The sequence below is a fragment of the Prinia subflava genome, chromosome 12 (assembly GCF_021018805.1).
Source record: "Prinia subflava isolate CZ2003 ecotype Zambia chromosome 12, Cam_Psub_1.2, whole genome shotgun sequence".
Lineage (NCBI taxonomy): Eukaryota > Metazoa > Chordata > Aves > Passeriformes > Cisticolidae > Prinia > Prinia subflava.
The window spans coordinates 6,145,056-6,160,141 of NC_086258.1; the positions used below are offsets into that span (position 1 = coordinate 6,145,056).

Below are 15,086 nucleotides of genomic sequence, written 5' to 3' on the forward strand. Positions count from 1 at the left end.
ACTTTCACTGCTGATCACCATCCCAGATCACAGACACCCCAAATCAGACACCCCAAGCCTATTGCACACTGACACCTATCCAAAGTTCTTCTCTGCTGCAGATTTTCAGTACTTTCAGCTTGTGGCAGCTGGTTCAAGATGACCCACTGCTGACCAACCACCCCACCCCTGTGCTGGTCAGGAGGGCAACATCAAGGCATGGCAGGATGCCACTTCTGTGTCAAAGGCACAGGAGGGTGTTGAGGTGAAAGAGCAACGTGTTCAACACATCAGGTACAAAACATTGCACTGTGGACTGCGTGTTGCAGGGTCTGTGCTCCACTTGGAGCTTCCAGACTGCTGTTCAAGGAAATTGCCATCAATGTCAGCCTCACCACTACTATTAGACATCTCATCCATGTCCAGGCCCAGCTTGAACCCATTTAACTTGTAAAGGATAATGAGATAACAGCATGACATGCAGCAGCTGAAGATTATTTAAACACCCATCTGGTACCTGTTATGCAGCATACGTCCTATTGTTGTATAGGAAATATATGCCACCTCCCTCCCACATGGAGAGGAGAAGATCTATAGATGTATTTCATGCTACCCCTTCTTTTTGCACAGATGAGGTAATTCTCCTTTTTTGTGCTGTTTCTAGCATATCACTTTGCATTTCCCATCTGTGTTTTGAGAGATGCAGTCCCTTCTGAGCTGTTGAGACCTTGTGAAAACACAGAAGAGAACAATAAAAAATTTGCTCAGGACATCTCACGCCCTTCACACATCAGTCAGAAAAGACTCTGCCATGAAACTTATTCACCCTTTGCAAGGCACAACGTGACACTACCCTTTATCCCAGAGGGATTCAGGGGTGACAGTCCACATCTGTTGGACCCCACAAATTCTACAGGGGAATGGTGAAATACCGGCTGAAGCCTGAGAGGTGAGCAAAGCAACCTGCTCACACTTTAATTCAGATGGACAGACGAGAATGTCCAGATCCCAGCTGAACAGCCCGATTCCTTTATCCAGACTCTCCGCCTTCCTGTGTAGGATGACTGTGGCTGTTTTGCTGAAATGGCCCTCACAGTTCTGGCTCTCTGTGATCCCTCAGCAGCCGCGGGCCAGGTTGTTGCGTATCCCAAGAAATCACGTTTCACAACAGCTCTGCAGATGCGAGCCCACACTCCCCTGTTTTTCTCAAACATGACTCAGTTCTCTGCAAAAACTGTTCTCCCGTGTAAATCCTGGACCAAACCCTGTGTCTGACGCCCCATCTAGTGTTCAGCACGGGCAGATGCAGAGCGGGTCGGTGCAGAGGAAAGAGGTGACTGGAGAATTCCCAGCATCTTCAGCGGTATTAAATACCTTTATAAAACTTCTTTGTCTCCACGGGAGCTCGAAGAGAGCCCAGGCGACACGGAACCCTGCACATCCCACTGCCAGTTCCTTCCTCTGGACTCTCTGCAGTCTCTGGGTGTCCAGGTGGAGACAGGAGCTGGAAAGCCCTGGAAAACCAAGCTCCTTCCGTGCTGGGCAGCCCACCCAGGGCTTGGAGGACACCTGGGCAAACCCAGGAATTAAACCAGCTTCAGCCTCGGGATGAACACCAGAAGTGACAGCCCGGATTCTCTCCGACAGGGAACAGCGGCACTTCCCGGCTGCTCGGCAGTCGGCAGCACTGGGCGCTCTCGCCAAGACAGTCATCAAACCTTGAGCAGGTATTTTGAATACTAAATAACGCTGCTCAGTGTTTTTCCAATGAGGTTTTAAAAATAAAATGAGGATTACTGAAAAGTGCCTTTCACTTTTTTTTTTTTTCTCATGAAAAAAGGAAGTGTCTGCTGAGAAAACAAACCCTGCTCCACTGTGCTTCTTAGGAAACACGCCTTTTTTTTTTTTTTTTTTTTTTTTTTTTTTTTTTTTTTTTTTTTTTTTTATGGTCGGGAGATAGTGAAGTTGTCAGGGAAAAAAAATTTTAAAAAAAAATCTGCTCTGAGGGCTTGGTTTGGATACAGCAGATTTCTGACACTTTCAGTGCTCCGAATTGCAGAGCCCCAAGCACTGCTACGGAAATCCTCGGGCTGTGTAATGCTGTGTGCACAGCCACTCTCAGTTAAGCCCCAAACAAGCATCTCTGTGTTCTTCGTTAATCGCCAGCCCAATTAGCACCTTGGTTAAGATGCTGAGAGGTTCCAGTCCTCCTCCCGTCAGAGCTGGGATTGTTCTAGTGAAACTCTCTCTCTGCCTATGCAGTGCTCTGTTCACAACACTTTCAGTTCTCCTGGAGCAGCGTGATAAGTCTGCTAACTCATTAACACCTCCAGCTTACAGGAGACTTGGCTTCCAGCCCCTTCAGCAGCCCCGGGCTCCACGCTCCAGGAAGTTTTTCTGCAGTTTCTGTTTTGGTTTCTTTTCCTGCTGAGCCAGGCTGGCAGTCAGCTCCCACCATGAAGCTGCTGAAGGCTGCTGTGATCTTTGTTCTTGCGCCCACTCTGACGCCGGCTTTTGACCCTCTCAGCGCTTCATTCGTTGCGGGAGGCGCTGTCATGGCCTGGCATCTCTTCTCCTCCGACTCCTGGCTCAAGTGCCGCTTCCAGGAGTGCTGCAGAAAGAATACCACTGTGGACTTCAGAGGTAAGGCAGTGGCGAGGGCACTGGGGCCGAGCTGGTGTTCCTTCCCAGGGTGGCGAGAGCTTCCTTTGCTGGGGCTGTGGAAGATATGGGTTACCATCCACTGCACCAACCTAATATTCCTTATCCCACAAGAAGTTGTGTACCCTGCTTCTCCGAGCAATGCCGGAGCATTTTCCTTGCTGATTTCTTGGTTTATGTTGGCACAAATGGGCTGTGCTGGTTTATGGCACCGTCAGGGTGGCAAATGCCATTGATAGACCTCATCAATGTGTATCGATATCAAAAGCAGGGGTGACAAGAAGTGGATCAGGCTCTTCCCGGTGGTGCCAAGGACACGAATCAACAGGCAGGGAACACAGCTTGGGAAAATGACTGAAACTTTACATTTTGATCAACCAACTCTGTTATGCCTCAATGAACGAAGCCTGAGACAGAAATATGTATTGTTGAGGTGGAACATCTGGAATGTAGAAATTATGGACCACAAGGACATTTTGTAGAAATTATTTTGTAGGAGACTAGTAAAGATTCCTTTTAGGCATTGTTAAATCCCTACCAGAGGAAAAAGATACTAAAAAGACTAAAATTATGGACTAATTAGCATAAAAAGCGAGAAATCAATAACTGATAGAGGGTAGAATAGTAACTAATGAAAGAAAATCATGTAATTTAGAAGCGATGAGCAATAATTTCTTTTGCTTGTTAAAAAGGTATACATAATTGAAAAAGCTTTTTGTCTGTGTGGAAGCTGTAATTTGGTCGGCGTGGTCAGAATAAAGTAACGCCTTCTTCTAACATTAAAAAGCCGGTGTTGGGGTTTCAATTTCCCCGGCAGGTGACGCGCTGCGGTCCCTGCCACCCTCCCCATCCCGGGATCTCCGCCCTGCCCATCCCTTTGCCCGGCACAAAGATGGCGGCGGCGGCGGCCCCTCATGAGGCGGGACCGCGCGCAGGCGCGGTGGGCGCGGCGCGCGCGCTCGGGGCCGCCATGGCGCGCTCGCTGCCGCTGCTGTGGGCGCTGCTGCCGGGGCTGGCGGCGCTGGAGCCGCTCAGCGTGGGCCTGGCCATCGGCGTGGCCTCGGCGCTCACCGGCTACCTGTCCCACCCCAGGTTCTACTGCAGCTACGTGGAGTGCTGCCCCCGCGCCGGGCAGCGCCTCAACGCCAGCGGTACGGCGGGGGCGGGGGGCGGCCGGGCTGCCCCCGAGCTCGGGCCGGTCACCGGGCAGCGCGGCCCGGGGTGTGCGCGGTGACCGGCGGTGCTGAGCTGTCCCTCTCCCCGCAGCGCTGAAGGCGCAGCTGGACAACCGGCTCTTCGGGCAGCACCTGGCCAAGGACGTGGTGCTGAAGGCGGTGCTGGGCTTCAGCAACAACCCCAGCCCCAAGAAGCCGCTGATGCTGTCGCTGCACGGCTGGGCCGGCACCGGCAAGAACTTCCTCAGCCAGATCCTGGCGGAGCAGGTCCACCCCGCCGGCCTGCGCAGCAAGTTCGTCCATCTCTTCCTGGCCACCCTGCATTTCCCCCACCACGACCAGGTCAAGCTCTACAAGGTGAGGAGGGGCAGGACGTGGCCCGGTTACCCCCAGTGGATCCCCAAACCCCTGCTGGGGGTGTCCTGCATATCTCCCGCACGTTCCCGCTGGGATGCGCTCCGTTGATCGGAGCATGATGCTGATAATGCCCGGCGTGTGAGTTCGATCCCTGTATGGGCCATTCACTTAAAAATTGGACTCGATGATCCTTCCGTGGGTCCCTTCCAAGTCAGAATATTCTTTTTCATATTCCTGACAGCTGGAGGTGTGCAGCTGGGTATTCCAAAGTTGATGCTTAGGAGAGACGGAAGGGGAAGTTCATGCATAAAGTAAAAGGCATCAAAAAGCCGCGAAGTCAGAGCCGAGGTAGTTTCCATTTCCTAGCGCTGCCCTCTCACTGATGCCATCTGCTGATTCCCGTGCTCCTTGCAAGGAGTTTGTTCCAGTTGCATTATCCTGGCTGTCCGGGATGGAAGGAACCTTCTCCACAGCCCCGCGGGGCCGTGTTTTGCATTTACGCCTGAAACAGTGTTGATAATGTTGAGAACACTGTGGTGTTTTGGCTGTTACAACAGTGCTTGCACAGCTTCAAAGCTTGCTAGTTTTTCCCACTCATATTGAGCAGGCTAGGGTGGGCAAGAGATGAGGAGGGGGCACAGCCTGGACAGCTGACCCTCGTTGGCCAAAGGATATTCCACACCACATTCTGTGATGCTCAGCCATAGAAACGGGGGTAGAAGAAGGAAAAAATGGGGGGGCATTGGTTTCCAAGGGGATCTATGCTCCAGCTCTGGCTGGACATTGGTCTGCATGTGTTGGGCGATTCAATTTTCTTGTTTTTTCCCTCTTTCATTCACCAGCGAGTGTGGGATACTGAGATTTCAGTGTGTCCCCAGAATCTGTAACATAGAAGAATCTTGCAGTACATCCAGTAAAAGACCTTGTTTCTCAGTGGCTTTCAACCTCTTGTTCCAGGAACAGCTGCAGAACTGGATTCGAGGCAATGTCAGTGCCTGTCCCTCCTCTGTCTTCATTTTTGATGAGATGGACAAAATGCATCCTGGTGTCATTGATGCCATCAAGCCCTTCTTAGACTATTACGAGGAGGTTGATGGGGTGTCCTACAGGAAAGCCATCTTCATCTTCCTCAGGTCTGTAGCACCAATTTCTGTCATTCTGAGATACTGAATGTTTATTTATTATGATAATGATGTTTCTTGGGGCCTCATTCAAAGAACGGCAAAAATAAAGAAGCTCTGGAGGGAAGATTCTCTGTGCAAAGACAGTGGGGAACTCTGAGCTCATGCCTGTGGCTGTAGTGGAGCAGGTCTGATGCTGTGCATGGCCACTGCAGCATGCTGAGCTCATGAAACTGGCCCAGAGCACAGGACATAAGAGAGTTCACATTTTGGGATGGGTGCACCAAGTACTGGACTTGCTGGCATGGAGTTAAGTATCTTCAGAGCAGCTGTTTTGGTGCTGTTTTGGATTTGTGGCTATGAGTGTTGATAACACACCAATGTTTTGCCTGTTTCTGGATGATGTTTGCAAAGCTTCAAGGCTTTTCCCACAGTAGGCTGGGGTGGGCAGGAGGATGGGAGGGGACACTGAACAGATATTTAATACTGGGACATGCCATGCTCACCAACAAATTGGGTGGAGAAGAAAGTGTTCAGCTTTAAGGTGTTGGTTCTTCAGCATTTGCCTGGGCATTGGTCTGACTGTGGGGGTGGTAAGTGATTTCCTTAGTCCTCCTTGGGTTTTTTTTTTCTCCTCTTTTTTCTCTTCCTATTAAACTTTAATCTTTATTTTGACCAACAAGTTTTGAGACTTTTGTTCTTCCTATTTTCTCCTTCCATCCCACTGAGGCAGGAGGGAGTAACAAAGTGGCTGTATATGTGCTGGCTGGGGGCAACCCACCACATACTGATGGCTACATAAAGAACTGGAGACTTTCCCTAAATTTTGGCTTACAGGACTCTTTTTGATTATTTGTTTGATATCAAGGAGATTAGCAATATGTGTTACTGGCTGCAAAAGAAATTTTGGTTCAGTTGTGTCCGTATTTCACCACTGTACATTTTTCTTTTATGATCAGCAATGCAGGTGGTGATTTAATCAACAAAGCAGCTTTTGACTTCTGGTCAAGTGGAAAGCGCAGGGAAGATATTCAGCTGAAAGACCTGGAGCCCTTGCTCTCTGTAGGAGTCTTCAACAACAAGAACAGTAAGTAACTTTGCCCCTAAAATGGGAAATTCATTCTTCAGGGGCTGAGACAAACTGCTCTGTGAATTCAGCCTGGCGTGTGGATCCTGTCATATGCAGGACTGAGTTTACACAAACTGCTTTTGATGATTTTTCTCTCCCTCCCCCAATTTCTCCAGGTGGGCTGTGGCACAGCAGCATCATTGACAGGAACCTGATTGACTACTTTGTCCCTTTCCTGCCCCTGGAGCACAAGCATGTGAAGATGTGTGTCAGGGCCGAAATGACCGCCCGTGGCTACGCCGTGGATGAGGAGGTTGTCCAGGCAGTGGCTGATGAGATGACCTACTTCCCCAAGGAGGAGAAGATCTTCTCTGATAAAGGCTGCAAGACTGTACAGGCCAAGCTGGATATTCATGAAGACCTTGTGATGAGAGATACGAAAGCCAGGGTTTGATTGCTACTTCGAGTCTCCAAAGCACTTTCAGAGGTTTTGGAAATCTGTGTATTTGCACTTACACTTTTTTACTGTTGCAGGGAGTATGATGAAAATACCAGCATGAGCTGTATGGGCTTTGTAGCTTGTGTACTTGATTTTAGGGGTTTTTTTGGTTGTTTGTTTTTTACCTTAACATAGAATTGGACTTAAGAGATCATCTACTGCCATCCTCTGCCACGGGCAGGGACACTTTTACTGAATCAGGTCACTCACAGTCGCACCCAGCCTGGCTTTTAAGCACTGTTCATCTCTGAACTGGCTGGTATCCCAGTGTTGCCCCCTTTAGTTTTCTTTTAATCTATAGAGAATTTCTAGTGTGACATACAGCACTGGATACAGCCTCTCCTGCTTTATTCTTCCAGAGTGCTGGGATTATTAAGTATTTGATTTCTCTAGGTTGGAACAAAGGAAAACAGAGGAATTTTTCCAGATAGTCATATTCCTTTCCATGTACACGGTCCTGTTCATATTCATGTTGAAATGGAGGGATGTGTGTAGTATTCTGAACTATGACTATATCTGCAAGGGTGAACTCCTTGGTGCATTGCAGTAAGAGGATGATGTGGTAGAAATCTTCTGTGCTTCAGCTGGGCATCATCCTACATCTGCTAGTACAGTAATATGAGAAGTCATGATGAGCTCCTAGAAATCTGTTTGTTACTAAATAATAGAGAAAGGGCAGGGGAAGAGGAAGTAAGAACTTGCCCCAAGTTTCTTGTTAAAAGTATTCTTTAAAGGGACTAACTAAATTTGTGACTCCAGGTCTTCCTGAACTGATGAACCCATCTGAGAGATGTTACAACATGCTAGGCCAGTCTTCTGTACTTAAGCAGAAAACTCTCTCACGAGAATTTGACTGTTGGAGTTTGTCAGGTTAATCTGTCTGTGGGCTCCTGGGCCTGAAGTCTGCAAGATCTTTAGTAGTCTCTCACTGCTGCTCCTAATGGTCAAGGTGTGGATAATGCTGCTCTCACCTTGCTTGGAAGACATTTGAATGGAAGAAATTATTTTTAAAAGTGTATTTTTATGCTGAAGTGTAAGCAACAGTAACAATCCTATACCTCACTAGTTAGGTATGCTTTCTAGTAGCTTTTAACGTTAAGGAATGCTTGTTTGAAAGGGTGCGTGATGAGTTAAGAAGCTGGGAAAGATCAATTTAACCTTCACCCAGTGGGGAGGCTAAGTTTTAAATGCTGTTGCAAGCTTTAACTCTTAGTCTCCCATCACGTGTGTATTGAGTGTTGTAATGCCAGACGGAAGTGCCTTTCACTTTGTTGATTGTACTGTGGTTTTAAATTGGTACAAGAGATGGGGCTGGTTTTGTGCTGCATCATCTGCTCCCTCATTTGTTCTTAAACTTCCTTGAAGAGGTGATGCTAAATTATAGCTCTCATTACAATTATGTTCATTCAAATTACAGCAGAGAGTTTAGCGCTCATGTTAAGCTCTGAATTAAAAGTGTTGATTGCCTTTTACAGCCCTACTTGTGTTTGTCAAACGTTGGCAAACTGTTCACAGTGATGCAATTTCCAGAGCCAAACACTAGCAAGCCATTAACCTTGGGACATTGGACTGTCACTTTTCAGTGTGATGTTTTTCCTACTAACTGATTTATTCATAGTTGTACGTGCTGCATCCAGTTTCACTTACTCCAAAAAGAAAATACTCGTGCTATTTCAAAACACTAAATACTACCGTACTGCAGTTGCAATAAAACCTAAGTTACTTCTCTCTTGGTTAATTATTTTCAGATATAGGAATGTACTAGTGTATGCAGTTTGCAACCAGCTGTGGTGCACGTTTCTGTTACAGTTCCTTTAAAAGTGTGGGCAGCCAGCAGCTCACACCTCACTGAAGGGGTGGTTGTGAAGCACGTGTTGTGCTCTGAGGATGCACCAGGAAATGTCCGGGAGCTGCCTGGGAAGCCCAGGCTCTGCTGCTCCCTTGGACTTTACCCCTCATGGGACAGCTCAGTGCTTGTCCCTCCCTGGCCACACCAGGGCCAAGCTGCCTCTGGCAGGCAGGGCAGCAGCACTTCCTATTTCAGTGGATTTAAACCATGGCCTCTGATTGTATGAGCACAGTGTGAGATCTCAGAACATTCCCTGCAGAAAGCTGGACTGAAGCAGCAGCTGCTTGTCCTGGACCCTGGTAAGAACAGAATTCACTCTTGGGACTGCTCAGCTCCTCTCACCTGGCCAATGGAGTGTTTCTCTGGGTAGCAGACCTTTCCTCCATGACACTTTCCTTTGTCTGATCCAGTCTTAAATGGCCTATTAAATAGAATAATGGCCAAGTTACCCAGTCACAGCAAGAAGAGTGAGGACCTTAGCTCTGAAACCATACAGGGGTGGAATAACAGGATCAGAAGGATAAAGCCTGGGAGTGATTTCAGGCACACCTGTCTCTTACCCAGACAGAGCTGCTCGTGGCCAGGTCTGCACAACAGAAGAGAGGTTAAACAGAGGCATCTCCACCCTTTCCACATCATTCCTGCTCTCCAGAGGAACCTTCCCTCTACCCTGGGCCATTCAGGGCTGTGCTACCCTGACTGTATCCTGGCTACCAATGTATATCAATGCTGGTATTGATGCTGCACTGGCAAACAAAGCAGAACTAAGATAGTTCTGGAAGAGCCACAAGACAGCCTGGTTGTACTGATTCTCTTGGTACCAGACCGTAGTACAAATTAATCATCCTTACAGCTGCTTTTTCCCATTAGCCAGTTATTTGCTATAATCAGGAAGTCAAAGAAACAGATAAATACCTGAGCTCAAAGCACTCATGTGCTGACAAATAGTAGGATTGATAATTTTTGTATCACACACCTTCAGAGCAAGTGGACAGTGGGAACCTCACTTGCTCTTTTTTCTTCCCCCTTGCAGAGAAAACTCCAAGATGCTGCCACTGAAAACGTGGGTGGCTTCAATCAGAGTGTGTGCTCTTCCTCAACATGGAGCAACGTTATTGTTTTAACAGCATGATAATAACAGAGTAAATTTGTGCAAAATTAATATCAAATCACTGCAAAGAACAGCAGATGGTAGCTACGAAATACATTTCTGATGACAAAGGTTTATTTTGAACAGCAACTGGAATGAAAAAAAGCCTTTGCAGTGCTCACATTCAGAAACAAGTCTGACACCCTTCACAGTAATTTCAGTGGACACAATTTATGGGTTATTTTTTTAAATGCCTTTAGATCTGCCTCCATCCCTGCCTCAGAGGCACAGAGTAGGGTGAGAAGATGAAAAAGGGAAAACTGCAAGCTTTCCCCTGAATTCAACATGTAAGTGAAGAGAAGCCTCTTAGTTTCCATGGTGTAAAATTTAATCTGTACACATTTCCCATGACATTGCAGCCTTTCCATGAGGCTGACTCACCACTCCCAGAGCACAGCCCTCCCTCCTGTGATCACTCCAGGGAGAGCCTGCTGTGGGCAACTTTACACATAAAAACTAACCTAAAACAGGAACTGAGTACACTGGGGTGGCATTTAGGGATTTTAACTCACTTCCTTGTAATATTAAGTCTGCTCTTTGAACACTATTTACAACAAAGAGTTTTATATTCTTGGTTGGACACATAGGAGACTAAATTATACCTCGGTTTTAAAAAAGACAATGGCACTGTATGATGTTGGAGAGAAGAGCCCAGATTTTTTAATTCCAGAATCCCCCCCCTTATCTTTACTGGGCCCAAGCTGTTGAAGGCAAAAAGACACGTTCTAGTTTTAATGCATATTCCCACACAGGACCAATGAAGGCTTTCAGAGACACAGGAACTTTGATTAAAGTTCTCAATATTGTCTAGAGATCATCCACATTAGAGCAAAATCAAATTAAATTTAGGCCATAGTCTCAGTCCTTCTGTACCTGTCAAGAGTCTGCCAAAGGGTTCCAATGATCTACACATGATTCAAGGAGTCTTGTGCCCTCCCAGATCCAGGAATTCCCAAAGCAGTTCCTTCTTACCTTCACAGCACAAGGCTGAAGCACTCGGGAGCCGTGACTGGTGACAAAAATGCAGAGGCACTGCTGCTTATTTACACACCAGTTAAAAAATAGTGTTCCTTTCTTTAAAAAGTACTTAAAAATGAAATGTCTCAGGTCCCCCACTTTGTGATTAAATTAAATTTGCTTCTTTGCAGGTTGTAGCAATAAAGCATTAGAAGTCATAATAATAATCCAGCTTTGCATCCACAGTTTTACATCCTTTATCTGAATAGATTCTCTCCTCTCTTGGAAAATAGGTCATTTCATCAGCTATCCTGCTCACAATGTCTTCATCCACGGTGTAGCCACGTGACTCAATCTCAACCCTGACACACATTTTCACATGTTTGTATTCCAGAGGCAGGAAAGGAATAAAGTAGTCAATGAGATTTCTGTCAATCAAGGTGCTGTGCCAAAATCCACCTGCAAAGGGAAAGAGGTTTGTGAGGTTTTCTCTAGTTAAACAGCACCACAGGTTGAGTGGGAGCAAGGGGCAGATCACAGCTAAGAATTCACCTGGGATTTTAGGGCACTGTAATGCACAAGTCAATACAAGCCCCTTCTCATATTTGAGCATAAAAGTTTAGACAGACACGTAAATGTGGTGTCCTTTAGGCTGAATGAATGAATTTTGGCTGTGCTTGAACCTTGCTCTCCAGGTGCTGGTCTCATACCTTTCTCACCTAGAGAGGGACAGATTTTCTCTCTTATCAGCTCTCCCAGATCAGTTTTCTCATTCCTTTTTTGGAGCTTGTATCTAAACTTTTAAACAACTACAGTAAGTTTGCTTCCAATGCTAAATTTAGAGCATAATTATGTTAAAACCCCTTTTCATCAGAGGTCCTGTGTGAGGAAACCTCTGAAGCACTTTCCCCAAAATGTGCAGTCCAACAGGCAGCAAACAGGCTGGTGGCCAAGGTGCACACACTGAGCTCCTTAATCTTCCCTCACCCTGGGAGCCAGCTGCAGGCCCCAAAACTGCATTTTTGCTCCTCAAAAGCCAAAAACTGGAGGCCACATCAAGAAGAAAATAGCTTGTAAAAGTGCAGTTTAATGCAGCACATCCCTTTTGTTTAACTTTTACCACCTCAACAGCATTCCCAGTTTTACTCACTATTTTTGTTGTTGAAGACAGACACAGAGAGTGCATTTTGGATATCTGTGAGCTGGATATCTTCCCTTGTCCTCCCATTTCTCCAGAAATCTAGTGCTACCTCTGTTATTTTTTCAGCTCCTGCATTGCTAAGTGAAGAGAAAACAGAGATTGTAGCTGGGGGTAGTTGTCAGTGTTGAAGTTATGAAGTAAAAGCATGGAGTGTACAGAACAGAAACCTTGAGAAGCCTCTGTTTACCTGAGGAAGATGAAGATGGCTTGTCTGTAGGACACCCCATCCAGCAGCTCATAGTAGTCCAGGAAGGGCTTGATTGAGTCAATGAGCCCTGCGTGCATTTTATCCATTTCATCAAATATAAAGAGTGACCGGGGACAGATGCTCACATTTCCCCGAATCCACGACTGCAACTGGTCCTGAGTGCCATAAAAGTGAAAGATGCTGAAAGAGTTTGTGTTGAAAAGACAGAAAAAACAGCACCTTCTGTTCATGGAACCTTGTCCTGAAGGAGTTGTTTCAGTGGTGTCATTTTAATAGCTTTGGCTTCTTGACTAAAACATGGTTACAAGCTGTAAATGAAACGTCAACAAAATTTCATGCTTGTTCTGAAAAATTTAAGACACCAAGAGACAGGATGGGAGCAGAAATTCTCCAAATATTCCTATAAAAAGCAAAAATAAAAGTGCACAGTAGGAAAAAAATGGGTCCCACCAAGGCACAGCCACACAAAGCCAAGCTCTGACAAGCCAGATGATGACTTTTGGCAGCACTTTGGTCTAAACAACCTTAATATAAGCAGTATTAAATTTGCTACCTAGCAGCAGTGAGAAATTGCACCTGAGGTCACTGGCAGAAGCAGAAACAAAATTTAACTCTCTGTGTTTTAATCAGTTAGCAGTTAAATGAAGACAATTACAAGTCCTTCTTAAAACAGTGTTGTCCAAAAAGGCTAATGCTTTCTTGCATTGAAAGAATGTCTCACTTAAGCATTGCATTTTCATCTTGAATATTACATTCAAGATCAATAACGCATTAATTGGGAGGAAAAGGGTTGAAGTGCTGGTAGATGAATGAGAAATAACTGTTCTGACTATTTTCAGTGATTCATCACTGTTTTATTTATTCTACTCAGTCCCTGAACTGCAGGTGTACTGGGAATAAGCAGCAATACTTTCTCCTACTGCCTTGGGCAGCAAATTTCCCAAGTGTATTCATTCACCTCAAAACAAATGCAGAAAAGCATCATTTTATTTCAAAATGGCTCAGTTAACAGAAGGGTGGAAATAAGTTGTAAAAGAGGAAATGTCTATTTCCTCCATTTAGAAATCAGGTTTGTAGACCATCCTGTTCCCATATTTAACAGATACAAACTGAATATCAACATGCAGTACTACAAGACAGTGGTACTTGAACTGTGCAGTGAACAAAGTGAGAACAAAAAAACCCATGAAATACATCTGAGCTACTGCTCTATGGTATCTCCCTGCCTACAGAACTGACACAATTCTAAACTCATCTACCTGTACCCTTCTGACAGCAGAGTATTTTGTGATTTTGCTTTACAGCTTGGAAATAGATCCATAGAAAACTAAATAACCTGCTCAGTGTGCAGAATAGACAGTGATGCCTCAGACAGCCAGTGTGAGCTTGCCATGGTGCCTGGCGAACCTGGGTTGTTTCCAGAGTCATGAACTATTTAGTTTTTTGCAGTGCCCACCAACACATCACCTAACCAGGAACTGTGTTTATCCTTAAGTCAGTCCCATTTCTAAGCAAAGTGCAGAATGAAAATTAAACCGTATCACTCTTCCCTAAAAAGAGGCTCAAAACACACACAAAAAGCTTCACATTGGCGGGAAAACCAATCCTGATGGTTGTTAGGATCTACACAGTTCTGTACAGACTGCAAAACTACCATAGCATACATGTTACTGGATAAAATACCATCAAGGTCTGATGTACTGATCATGCCACAACATTTATAACTCATTGCAGCACAGCTCATTCTTACCTTGTAGAGATTGATGCTGTGAGCGTGAGGAAAGTGTAAAGTTGCCACGAACTGATGGACATATTTACTCTGCAGACCCTTTTTATAAATGCTTTCAGCGACGATCTTACTGACAAAGTTTTTGCCTGTTCCAGTCCACCCGTGCAAGGAAAGCGCGAGAGGCTTTTTGGCGTTGGTGTTGTTCAAGAAGCCCCTCACGGCTTTGACAACCACCTTGCTCACCAAGTGCTGCCCGAACAGCTTCTTGTCCAAATTCTCCTGCAGAGCTGCGTGGAGAGACGAGACTGTCAGCGGCGGGGAGCGGGCCGGGCGCGGCCCCCGGGCAGGGGCCAAAGGGCCGGGCCGGAGCGGCGGCCCAGGGGAAGGCCCCGCGGGCTCTGCCCGGCTCCCGGCGCTGCCCCGGCGCCCTCCCGCCACCTCCCCTCAGCCCACCCCGGTCCCGCACCGGCGGCGGCGCGCCTGTCGTGCCGCTGCAGGCAGCACTCCCTGAAGTAGCAGTAGAGCCGCGGGTAGGAGATGAAGCCGGTGAGGGCGGAGGCAGCGGCGCCCGCGATGGCGAGTCCCAGGCTGATGGGCTCCACGGCGCCGGCCGGCGTTAGGAGCGGCAGCAGCACCAACGCCAGGGCCGCCCGCAGCGCGCCCCGCCGCAGCCTCATCGCCCGCCCGGCCCGGCCGCCGCTTCCGCCCCTCGGCGCCGCTTCCGCCGCCGCCATGGCGGGTGCGGGGAGAGGCGGGGCCGGCGCTGAGGGGCGGCCGCCATGTTTGGGCGGGAACGGGCGGGGCCAGCGCTGAGGGGCCGCGGGGCCGCCGCCATGTTTGGTCGGGCCGCTGTCGGGAGTGGAAGGGTGCCCGGCGCGGTAGTTATTAAATAGTGCATTCTGTGGCTGTGTCGCCGGGTGTTAGAATAGAGGAATCAAAGAATCATCATGGTTAGAAGAGACCTTTGACATCATCATGTCCAATCGTCCAGCCAGCACTGCCACTGTAACCCCTAAACCACTAAAACCCACACCACCCAGTGCCTGGCCATCTGAACAGTGAAAGATTTTGGCCTGGCACAGAAATTCTTCCCCTTTTCTGAGAAAAAGTGAAATCTGAGGTTGTCCCTCC

The 15,086-nt window shown here is 47.2% G+C and overlaps 2 protein-coding genes across 4 annotated transcripts; one reads left to right on the forward strand and one right to left on the reverse strand.

The window, feature by feature from the left end:
• The first annotated feature begins 1,937 nt into the window (after positions 1–1,937).
• Positions 1,938–8,588, forward strand: TOR1B (torsin family 1 member B). Of its 3 annotated transcripts, XM_063409939.1 has the most exons (6): positions 1,938–2,494; positions 3,658–3,791; positions 3,907–4,172; positions 5,130–5,305; positions 6,253–6,380; positions 6,539–8,588. In XM_063409939.1, exons 1-6 carry the CDS (start codon positions 2,436–2,438, stop codon positions 6,814–6,816), a joined length of 1,041 nt encoding a protein of 346 aa, XP_063266009.1. In that variant the 5' UTR covers positions 1,938–2,435; the 3' UTR covers positions 6,817–8,588. The 3 variants fall into 3 exon arrangements, with proteins under 3 accessions (XP_063266009.1, XP_063266008.1, XP_063266006.1); XM_063409938.1 differs by lacking the exon at positions 3,658–3,791 and having other exon boundaries at positions 1,940–2,622; XM_063409936.1 differs by lacking the exon at positions 1,938–2,494 and having other exon boundaries at positions 3,518–3,791.
• A 1,325-nt stretch (positions 8,589–9,913) lies between these two features.
• LOC134557192 (torsin-1A-like) lies at positions 9,914–14,993 on the reverse strand. Its single transcript, XM_063409940.1, has 5 exons — positions 14,422–14,993; positions 13,977–14,242; positions 12,206–12,381; positions 11,968–12,095; positions 9,914–11,276 (listed from the first exon to the last, which is right to left on the reverse strand). Exons 1-5 carry the CDS (start codon positions 14,687–14,689, stop codon positions 11,026–11,028), a joined length of 1,089 nt encoding a protein of 362 aa, XP_063266010.1. The 5' UTR covers positions 14,690–14,993; the 3' UTR covers positions 9,914–11,025.
• Between the last annotated feature and the right edge of the window lie 93 nt (positions 14,994–15,086).